At 35.2% G+C, this 12,500-nt stretch overlaps 2 protein-coding genes across 8 annotated transcripts in view; one reads left to right on the top strand and one right to left on the bottom strand.

The window, feature by feature from the left end:
• LOC136833139 (nocturnin-like) overlaps positions 1–12,500 on the top strand; it is a 77,348-nt gene that overhangs the window by 5,560 nt on the left and 59,288 nt on the right. The window lies entirely within an intron of this gene.
• Positions 1–12,500, bottom strand: part of LOC136833138 (acylglycerol kinase, mitochondrial-like) — a 179,011-nt gene that overhangs the window by 157,626 nt on the left and 8,885 nt on the right. Inside the window, exon 2 of one of the 7 annotated variants that reach the window (XM_067094813.1) lies at positions 1,805–1,860. The exons of the other annotated variants lie outside the window; for them this stretch is intronic. Within the exon in view, the coding sequence (XP_066950914.1) occupies positions 1,805–1,818 (14 nt within the window). The 5' untranslated portion in view covers positions 1,819–1,860. The remainder of the gene's footprint in view (positions 1–1,804; positions 1,861–12,500) is intronic. 7 annotated transcript variants of the gene reach the window in all.

The raw sequence follows: 12,500 nt of genomic DNA, 5'->3' as shown, positions 1-12,500 counted from the left end.
ATATATGATATCGTTCCCGTTCAGTACATGTAGTGTATATTTGGAACTGAATCTTAAGCTTGAAGACATGAGAAAATTGGCACCACAATAAGAAATGAATTTAACGTGCAGTAAATCAGTGTTAATTTAGATTAGGAGGAAACTTGAGTTTTGAAAGGGAATATGATAATTGAACTGACCTTCCGCGAGGAGAAAATTGCCTCGCAGGAAAACGAAACTAAACTGGAGGAAAGATAATGTTTGTTTTCACAGCGTGAGAGAAAACGAAAGGTGAATGATGATGATATTTTCTTCAAAGTAAAAGTTCTTTGATGATCGCAGTAACTTTACCTGTTTAAACAAGAAGAAAACGGAGATTCTGCGAAAGATCTCCCGTTAACCTGGTCAAACTTGAGCTGACCTTGTTTAGAAAGAATTGCTGACATCGTTTACCACAAGAAATGTGCTCGCCTGAAGACAACGGTGGTCTTGAAACTTAGGGGGGGAAAGGCCTTAACTTCCCATACATCACAAAGAAGAATTATGATCTCTAAAGAGAAAATGAGATTATACAGAAAACATTTCAATCTTACAAGGTGTGTATTTAATAAGAGATGTTTATTTTTTAAGAGCTTCTCATACGGACCTTCAAGAAATAATTTTGACTTTCCAGAGAAAATAGCACAATAAGATACTTTTTTTCTCTCTCTCAAATTATCTTTGAATAATTTCAAACATATTTGCCAAGCTTTAGGGTGTTTAGATGCTCTCTGAATTTTCTGCTACCCGCTTCATCAATCAGTGTTTCTAGTTTTCTGTAACAGACAGCTATTGTGCCGGCTTTGTCTGTTCGTACGCACTATTTCTGCCCGCCCTCATATCTTAAAAACTACTGAGGCTAGAGGGCTGCAAATTGGTATGTTGATCATCCACCTTCCAATCATCAATCATACCAAATTGCAGCCCTCTAGCCTTAGAAGTTTTTATTCTATTTAAGGTTATGTTAGCCATAACCGTGCTTCTAGCAGCAATATAGGATAGGCAAACACCGGGCGGTGGTTAAAATTTCATGTGCCTCGGCTCATACAGCATTATTCCGAGACCACCGAAAGATAGATCTATTTTCGGTGGCCTTGATTATACCCTGTACAGAAAACACGATTGCGCCAAAGTGCACTTTTTACTTGTTTACTGTAGGGCACAGTCGCGTCGGATATATTGTAAAGATGGTTTTACAAAATTCGTCACTTAACTGTTATCATGGAAAATTCATGAAATCATTTATCAGGAAACATGCCTAAAACTATTTCATTCAGAAATACATGTGTAACTGTAAGTATTTCAGCCAAGAAAAATATTCATATGAATTTTTTCTGCATTCTTTGACAACAGGACACTTCGTCCTTGGTTCAGTGGGTATAACATCCAGTTTTAAGCAATTATAAACATATGCCTCTCAGTACAAAGTAATGTTTCCTTGAAACCTTGGTCCAGTGGGTGCCGTGTGTATGAAATTATTTGTTGCTGAAAGACGAGTAAGATTACAAACCACACACGCGCAGACACACATATTTGTATGTATGTGTTACGGACAGTATTGTTAGTAACAATAATAATAATAATTAAAATATACTTATACCATGAGTCCTTTTTTAGGAAGGAGTAAAGTGATATGTGCAGTATAATAGTAGTGAGGGATCATTTATTATTATAATGCTTATTATTATTATATTAACCTCACTATCCTAGCACACACATATGTGAAAAAACAGAAAGATGAGTAAACATATAAAAAAGAATAATAATAATAATAAAAATAACAAACCCTCTCGCCATCATTGCACTGTTTATATCACATTACTCTTCCCAGGAGCGAAGGGGCTGTAAAAACGAGAGAAAAAAAAGTTAAGAGTGACACTTAACAATGTATAGTACATTATTCACATATATTAAGCCACAATATCGTTGAATATCGAATTCACTTTACCTTGGGCACAACTTACACCCAAGAGGAATTATGATCGATAAATGTTTCTGAGCCGGCCAGGATTCGAATCACGGACTGGTTCAGAAACGACAGGCAGCGACTTTGATTAATCAAAGTCACGGTCTACCCCCGTTTCTAAAGCAGGCCATGGCTCGAATCCTGGCCAGAGAAGGAGTATCTGTCAGTTATTCTCAACAAACAGAATCCTAAATTAGGCGAGGTTTGTGGCTTTATATTTGTGAATATGAAAAATTTACTCGTGTATGTGACAAAAATTCAGAGTATGTTGCCACTACAGAGTTTATTACCATTACTCTCAAAATGTGTAAACTGTCATGAATTCCTGTATTAAATAAAAATAGCATACAAGGGCGCATAAAACCGTTAAGAACATACCGTAAATAATAAACACCTCTCTCTCTCTATGCTCTTAATCCTTTTAACAAACTGAATATAATACGGTATTATATGATGAATCTCCGAGCTATAAAGTATAATCAAGTGCACAATCTTTGCTTAAGTTTAAGTGTAAAGAAAGGAATTCAATTTGGGTAAAATCGAATCATGTTTAGACTTCGCCTTTCATACTGATACTCGAAGTCAGTTGCGGATCATTTTCTTTAACTTAATTATAGCCTAGTATAAATATGTCTCTGCATGGCCCAGCATAATACTCCTGTCAACATAACGTGTCCTCAAAAAATAATGTATTTTTAGCTAACAGAACGTCTTACGTATTTCAGTAATGTAGCACCTATATTTTAGTGGAAAACAATTGTAGTTATCTATCTATCTATCTCTATATATATATATATATATATATATATATATATATATATATATATATGTTTGTGTGTATGTATATAGCGAAATATAATAGATTTTACTAGAAACATCATCTGCTACTTAGCTAAAACTTTAAGATGTTTTATCAGCTAGTACAAAACTCATTGTTTCTAAACAGATGTCACATTGCCTAAAGTATTACAAACAGGGCGTGGACAGATGTTTTTATGTCTCGGCTGCGAAGTTATGACATGAGTTATGATTTACAGTTGACTTCGAGAATCAGAACAAGATTCGACATTATCCAAACTGGATTTCTTTGTCTACACAGAAGCTATGACTGCGCAGTTGATCATATTTTATTTCTCGAAAGTTCATTTAATACGTGCGATCATGTGTTAGTTTTTGAGAGAGAGAGAGAGAGAGAGAGAGAGAGAGAGAGAGAGAGAGAGAGAGAGAGAGAGAGAGAGAGAGAGAGATCCTTATTTATGCAAACTTTATGCACCCTTTTTTGCTTTTCAAATACCTTCCATTACGTGGGTTAATGTTTTTCTACAAATTCTTTTTTAAGTAATAGTACACCATTACGCTTTTAAGGATTACTCTTATCCGTTTTGCGCGTTCTTGCTGTTACTTCGTTTTTAGGAAGGAGTAATGTGATAACCTCACTATCCTACCACACACACATATGTGAAAAAGAAAGACGAGTAAACATATAAAAAAAATAGCAATCAATGGTTCATATACTACTAATTTTGATTAAACTTTGATGAAAAGAAATGGCAAGTGACGATTACAGAACGAAGGCGGAGACTTCGGCTGTAACCTATGAAGCAAGAGCTCAAAATTTACGTTTTTTTTTTTTCAAGATTAGCAACTTTATTTTACCTTCCTTTCTGAGGAAGAAACCACCGAACAGACAAGACGGTATTGAGCGGCATCCAGTGTAACACATCATTGCCAAGTCATTCTTCAGTCCGTCATGTTATCAGGTTTTGACATTTAAGCGTCGTCACGTTTTTTCGTCTTCAGTCAGAAATTTCTTTTCTTTTTAAGTTTCGCATTTGTTTGTGAGTTTCTTTGCACGCTGTCCGTGTCTGCCTCGTGTGGAGTTTTCTTGCGAACTGGGTTGAGGTCGGTGGTGCGACTTCACTTAACGAATGATTTGGGAGTTTCTCCACAGCTGTATCTAATACATACAAGCATATCGTATATCTATACTATATATGTACTTGGACAAACGCGACCCATGTGTATGCGACTGAATTAACACCTTGGGCCACAGACAGTATTAATAGAGTATTAATTCTGGGTCACAGGTTGTGGAAGATCAACTAATTTAGATAGACCGAATAACTGTGTGATTCCCTTTACGGAAGTTCTCTCTCTCGAGGAGAGAGACCTTGAAGAGTGTTACGTCGGATGGGGTGACTGAGAACTTTGTGGCTATCATTCTCTTTTTTAATTCTTCTTCAGCTTCTTTCGTTTCTTCACTTTTATACGCGTTTTAGGATACGGAGTTTATACCCGTCTTGGTACCAAACCACATGGCCAATTAAGCTCTCTCCTCCGTCTTCCGTCTCCGTAGCATAAATAATAGGATCTCAGTAATGAATCAAACACATTTTTCTTATTATTCAATTGTTTTTCTCCTCTGATCATGATCTTATGATAACTTACTTAATTCTCCCAGCTGCCTCTATAGAATAGAATATACAATTTAGGCCGAAGGCCAAGAGCGGGGACCTATGAGGTCATTCAGCGTTGAAAGGAATATTAACAGTAAAAGGTTTGAAAGGTGCAGCAGGAGGAAAACCTCGCAGTTGCACTAAGAACAAATATTCAGAAGAGGGTGGAAAGTAAGATGGAAGAAAGAACATGAAAGGAGGTACAATAAAAGGAGTGAAAGGGGTTGCAGCAAGGGACCGAAGGGACGCTGCAAAGAACCGTAAGTGATGTCTACAGTGCACCGCGCGTGAGGTGCACTGATAGCACTACCCTCCTACGGGGACCCCCAGTCTCTTCCCCAAAACGCCGACTGAACAAAGTAACACCGAAGCCACAAGGTCGACATCGCTATCGGCAAATTGCGTCACTCCTGACGTCATCCTGAGGATCGTTTTAAGTTCCCGTAATTTCTCTCGGCGATTCTCTTCCCGGGAAATTCCGTATTCGCCGAAAATTGCATGACGCATGCAACGGATTTCGGTCACGACGAACACGTGACTTTGCTCGCCTTCGCGTCTCTGCCGGCTAAGTAGGGTTTTCTGCTTCCTTCGTTTTCGATCGTGCCTATAGGATGGCATTATCGGAAGATCTCTCTCTCTCTCTCTCTCTAACACGCACATAATAAACATACATTCTTTTATATATCTATACACACAGTAGATATATATACATATTGTATAATAAATATATATTAAATAATATACATATATATATATATATATATATATATATATATATATATATATATATATATATATATAATTATATATATATATACCCATAGCATTTTTTCACACGCTTGTTTCTCTTTGAAGTAGATATATAAATATACATATTGTATAATAAATATATACTAAATTATATATTTATATATATATATATATATATATATATATATATATATATATATATATATGCATACATACACATAACATTTTTTTTTCACATGCTTGTTTCCTCTTTGGAAGAATGATTTCTAGGGGAAACAATCCTTCCGGTTTCTCAGTAAGTCTTTAGGAGTAAGGCTGCTCACCCAACACCCTTTCTCCTAGATCTAAGCAACCGCTGGTACGCATTTATATATGGCTGTGAGTGCGTATGTTGCTTATTCCATACAACTACCTCAATGGAAGGATGGACAAACACAAAGTTAGGACAAATTCACTCTTTCTTCAAGAACATGGAAATACGCAGCTACGTTTGTTATGAAATCATTCGCGATACGTCCCAGTTACCTGTCAAAAACCTGTTGAAACTAAATGCATCTCTGAAGTACGTTTCGCTTTTCGTTCTGAATTAAAGTAGTTTTTCGTGATGGTATCATACATTTATATATACTGTATATGTATATATATATATATATATATATATATATATATATATATATATATATATATATATATATATATATGTATATATATATATATACTGTATATATATTATATATACAAATATATATGTATAAGTATATATATATAAATATGTATATATATATATATATATATATATATATATATATATATATATATATATATAATTTATATATATATATATATATATAAGTATATACTGTATAGGCACATATATATATATATATATATATATATATATATATATATATATATATATATATATATATATATATATATATATATATATGTATGTATGTCTTCTACTGTAATCTAACAGTGTTCTATGAAGCTAAAAACACCCCATAAAAACACTACTTATAATGACAAAGCCATGTATTTCGAATGCCAAAAAATGTGGCTTTTTAATTTTTTTTTTATTTCTTACACACACACACATATATATATATGTGTGTATTTGCATGAATTCCGTCCAAGAAATACTAGAAATCTCACATTGACAATGACAGCAGTGCATGTTTTTCTACAGCCTGTAATAAAGTAAGAAAAAAAATTACTAAATGAGTGTTGTAATAAAACATATCAACCTTTACCGACAGAACTGAGGTGATTCTCTGCGGAAAGAAACAAATACTTTTTTCTAATAAAAAAATAAAAAACAAGTAACTTCGTACCCAAATAAACTCACTCTTCATAAACTGGTCACAAAATAATAATAATAATAATAATAATAATAATAATAATAATAAAACGAAGGTGAAAACACTCACTTCCATGACATTTGTTATGAATTATGAGACGCATTTCCAGCAACAATAAATGGGTTCGTTTACTCGTACTCCGCGCCTGTTACGTTAATATCCATAAAATTTCGTTGATTTCCTCAAAACTTATAAAAAAAGATCAATATATTCCTTCTTGAATTAGAAGGAAAAGAGACATACTGGGCATTTAAATTAAAATGAAAAAACGAATAAATAGAAGGAAAATTTTCCCACTGATAGCTCTCGAAAGAACACGTGCATGGTGCTACAACGTAGACTTAAGTCAAATGAGATCTCATGTCAGTACACGCACACATACACGCACGCGCACACGCACACACAATGGACAGTTTTTCCTTCTTTTTTTTATCTGGTTTTGATTTGAATGTTTAAAATTTATCTTTTCTTCACAATTCAACAGGGAGGACTATTCTCATATATATATATATATATATATATATATATATATATATATATATATATATATATATATATATATATATACACACACACACACACACACACACATATATATATATATATATATATATATATATATATATATACACACATATATATATATATATGTGTTAGTTTTGACAAAATCAACATTTTACGGATTTAATCGTACTGAGTTGGGTGCCAGTGAACGAACCCATTATTGTTATTACTGTAAATAAGTCTCACAATTCCAAACAGGTGTCATGGAACCAAGTGTGATGATACTTTTCACTTTAGTCTTCGTTACATCTTTGTGTGACCAGCATATGAACAGCGAGTCCGTTTATTTCGGGTCAGTTACTGTTTTTTTTTAATATATATTTTTTGTATAACAAAAAAAGAAATAGTTTCCGCAAGAACCACATTAACTCTGTCGGGATAGGTTAGTATGTTTAAGTACAATACTCATTTAGTAATGTTTTTGTTGTCCTTGTTTATTATTTTGTTTACGATGCAAATTTTACCATTTTTAATGGCGATTTGATTTATATTACTGAGTAAAATAGATAGAGGTATTCTGTCGATAAGGGTTTATTTGCATTAACAGTGTTTGCGTAACGTCTTATTTTGTTTTTTTTTTTATATATCATCTTGAGACGTGGTTAACTTAAATGGTTCTATCAACGACTTTTTTTTTTTTTAATCTTCAGCTCAAAACCCTTATGGACATAGTGAACAGACTAAACTCGAAAGGGTTCCAAAGGGAAATCAGCCTGGTAAGAGAAATTAGTCATAGGAATAGGTGACTGCTTTATTGATTGATTGAATTTAGAATTTAGGCCACAGGCCAAGCACTAGGACCTATGAGGTCATTCAGCGCTGAAACGGAAATTGACAGTAAAAGGTCTGAAAGGTGTCACAGGAGGAAAACCTGGCAGTTGCACAATGAGTCAATTGTTCGGAGAGGGTGGAAAGTAAGAGAATATGAAAGGAGGTACAGTAAAAGAAACGAAAGGGGTTGCAGCTAAGGGCCGAAGGCACGCTGCAAAGAACCTTAAGTAATGCCCACAGTACATCGCATGAGGCGCACTGAAGACACTAACCCCCTGCGGGAAGGAAAATATGATGCATAAATAAATATGTAACAGAGAATAAAACCGATATATACACCTGAATTCAGGAGACATCAGCAAAAAGCAGGAATAAATTTCCTCCTCGCTTAAACGTTTGGAGAAAAGAAGACTCCACAATTGCAAAAGGCCAACTATTCTACGTTTTAGCTGTAGCCAAAATAAAACTCCTAGCGAACTGAGTAGTATTCAACCTGATACTAGAACATGCTACTCTGTTTGCAGCAGTAGCCTGCCTAGTGTTTGCGAGCAAAAACAGCTTGGGGAGAGGATAAAATTTTGTTATTTTCTATTATATATATATATATATATATATAATATATATATATATATATATATATATATATATATATATATATATATATATATATATATATATATATATATATATATATATATATATATATATATATATATATACATTACATAATCAGATAAAAACATAAATCTTTCAGTCCGGGGAATACCGGAAACCTTAAACCGACACTGACAGCGCTACCATGTTTCTTTTTTTTACTTATTTGAGAAACATGGTAGTACTGTCAATGTTTTTTTATGTAAGTACACACACACACACATATATATATATATATACACAAACATATGCGAACACATTTATGTACAGAGTATATATGTATACATATATGTGATTGTAATAGAAAAGAAAAAATTCTGTCCGTTAATATAAAAACTTATTCAAAATGGAAAAGTCTGAATGAAACCAAGACTTGCTCAGTCATGGTTAATCGAAAAAAAAAATCAATGAATCATTAGCACACTCGGTAAACACAACGCGGTAAACACCAATCCTATAACACCTGGTCGATTACCTTGGAGTTTTTGGAACACACACACGCACACACAAACACACACACACACACACACATATATATATATATATATATATATATATATATATATATATATATATATATATTATATATATATATACACACGTGTGTAAGTTATGCATGCATTCGTCCTTTTAACTAGAAAGAAAAGAACTGCTACACTGCAATGCAGGCAAATGGAAACAAGAAAGAGAGAGAGAGAGAGAGAGAGAGAGAGAGAGAGAGAGAGAGCATTGTGACAGCTAAGGTAGAGACGCATTAATTACACGTTCTGTAAAGATTAGCCAGAATTTCTGATTTAATAAATAGAACAACCTGGTGTTCATCAGCAAAACTCAACGTTTGGGAAGTATTCTCGATTTGAATTTCACCTTCAGAATGAGACAAAGATTCTAACGCTGCAGTTTTGAGAAAAATTTCGTGATACTTCCATTCCTATTTTCGTGTATTATGCAGAATTTTGATTTTTATCTCATTCTCTAGTTCAGTTTGTATATGTGAATCTCGAAAACACTCGAAATACCTGCCTCGAAATTTACAGTATGATTGGACCATTATAATAAGCAGAATGTTCAACGTAAATCCAAATTTTAGTTTATACTATGCAAGTCAATGCTTGCATTTCAACGGCTCTTAATAGACCAGAGGTTCTCAACCAGGGGGGAAATTTCAGAGGGGGGAATTGTGACCACAGATTGGCAGGCTCAAACTGGCTCTACGGCCACACAAAACGCAGTGTGCATCGGTCCACACTACTGGGAGGTCACACTGGGCTTTCTCTCCGATAGCTTGTGTTTGCGTTAGTATTTTGTTGCATATTATTTGGAATGCATCTGTTGGAGCAAACAATTTTGGAAAGAGGGGGTTGCAGGGGGGCCAATGACATTCTGACATGGTGAAAGGGTGCATGGGCCAAAAAAGATTGAGAACCACTGTAATAGACCGAGAAGCTGACTAATATACATGCCTCCATTTTCACCTGGACTATTTTGCTAATTTATCTTTTCCGTAATCTGTTCAGGTACACTAGGACATATATTGTAGGATGAGAGTCAAGTTTCCAGGTTATGGCCGGAGGTAACCAGATCCTCAGCCTCTTATAAAGATGAACACCTAGTTAACAGGTTGTTGCAAGACATGAATAATTATACGTTGCCACTTGTCCTTTTTTTCATATGAAGGCCGATAAAGCCAGCAACTAAATGTTAGTGGGAGTGTAGTTTACAAGGAAGCTTCAAGCCGGATCTTTATAATTGGAAATAAAGGAATAAGAGTAGAATCACACACACTTGGAACGGGAAAATAATCATGTTATAAAGTGAACCAATTTACGATTTATGACTTCGTCAAAATAACACATACTAATTATAGTTAACCAACAGTTCAATTTTTAAACGGAAAACGGTTGAACCGACTGGGAGCCAGCACACCAAGACCTCATCTAGGAACCAGTAAACAGCTCAGGTTAGCGCCTTTCAAATAAGTTATACTTTAGTCCGACTGAAAATCCTGTTCTTCACCCTAAATATTACAGACGTCGGCTTGCAGGTGTTGTGTTACTATACGAAAGAGGAGGAGAAACTGCGCTGCATAGAGAGAATCTGGTTACGAAGTTGTTACGCAAAGAGTTAGGTAAGAAGGTAATTTTTCTCATGTAACCTAACGCAGATTCGAGTTTCGGGTTGTTAAACCACGTGATTGTCAATCCTGTTGTTTGTTATAAGATAACAGTCGGGTTAGAAAACAGCTGAAGTGGAGAGGCTGCCATAGACCAATAATCACACTTGAATGTACAGCTGCCATAGGCCAATAATCACACTTGAATGTACAAATAGGGTAACAAACACGGGCTGTCATGTCTGAATGCTATAGTAGGGTTTGTTGCAGTGCAACAGCTAGGTTAGTAAATGAAATGATACAGAAAAAAGTCACATTAGGAAGGTGTAACGGGATAAGAATAAGGTTACGGGACTTATGAAAGGGGTTGTTGCTGGGCTAGACTCAAAAGTTTGCCTGAAAATGCTCAAATGCTGTGATTAAGTCTCAAGTTATGCTTTTATTCAGGTCAGAATTCAACTGTAATAAGTGAATGACAGGTTTGGGTCGTTGATACAGGATAGCATTTGGATCAGAAGGCTATTATTATACGAGAATAATTAAGTCCGGAGGCTAAAAGAGTGCAACGGTGGTTTTGAGCTTGCTACAGCGCGAGAAATATCTAAAAGTTCCTGCACGATAAAAATTAAGCATTGGTGTTCAGTTAGATTTAGAGCCCGTTGGATCATAGTCACCTCAAGAATTTGTTATTGGTTCAGAGGAAGGATTAGTGACTGAAAGTCTACAAGAGCAGGTTTTCATGGTTAAGACTCAGTTAAGAGGCTTTCTGCGACACGAGTTTGGATAGGTGGTACTGCAATAATCAAAGGTTTTTAGATTACATAAGTCTAATCAGCAGACTAGTCGGAGGTAGAAATTTCGATAGTTTTAACGAAGAGAGACTAGGGTATGACATCTACGCCTTCTTTAAAGATATTCTTCTGAATATCTAAACAAATAAAGGCTTGATTAAGTTAACTTTAATCGCAGAGTCTGCGACGCAGAACATATAGGGCAAAAGTGAATGGCAACATGAACGACCAAGTTAAGAAAAGACGGCTAAGGAAATCCGTCAGGAACTGAATCTGATTAACAATCTCAAGGGAAAGCTGGCGGGAGAAACTGGTCACAGACAAATGTATTAGTGAGTCGTGCGAATGATCGATATGAATACTTTATTATTGACAAGGCCATGAGAAATGTCCCCGGGATAAGCTTGGTTTATAAGACCGCCCGAACACAAAATAGACTCTCCATCGTCCCCGAGGGGATCTTAAGCTTTGCATGATCTGTTGGCGTGCTGGGGATATTGTCATGAAAACATCCTGACCCTCGTAAATGCCCCTCTCTAGTTTCTCCCGAATGAGGGTGCTGTATAGTGTGGTCACTCATTGGTTATGCAGCTGTGTATTTCTGTTCTTTTATTTTTCGTTGGAAAGCAATCGTAAACTGTAGGATACACGACAGCTTTGAGACTTGACGCAATTTTTTTTTTTACTCCCAGTGCGTGTAACCCTTCCAGGATTATTTATAGAGACTTTCATGTATTCAATACAATCCCTTCTGAGAAAAAAAATCCTATATATACCTCGACAAATTATTTCTCGCTTTCTTTTTTTTCAGCATAAATCATTCGGTGACGCTGGAAGGGTTCAGTTTTTCGGTTCATCGTCAAGTATTTAGTTAGGTTGCTGTCCCAATGTCATTTTCCTAAATGGATACCCGCAGAAACTGGTATCCATTTACAAGAGACTGAACTGGTGGGCTAAGCAATCGTATGTCGAGGGCTGCACCGCTCATCTATGGAGCTCCACCTTTTCTCTCTGTGTATGTATGGATGTACACACACACACACACACACACACACA

The sequence above is a fragment of the Macrobrachium rosenbergii genome, chromosome 51 (assembly GCF_040412425.1).
Source record: "Macrobrachium rosenbergii isolate ZJJX-2024 chromosome 51, ASM4041242v1, whole genome shotgun sequence".
In the NCBI taxonomy this organism is placed as follows: Eukaryota; Metazoa; Arthropoda; class Malacostraca; order Decapoda; family Palaemonidae; genus Macrobrachium; species Macrobrachium rosenbergii.
The sequence above is the reverse complement of the archived record's forward strand: the minus strand, read 5'-3'. Positions and strand labels throughout refer to the sequence as shown.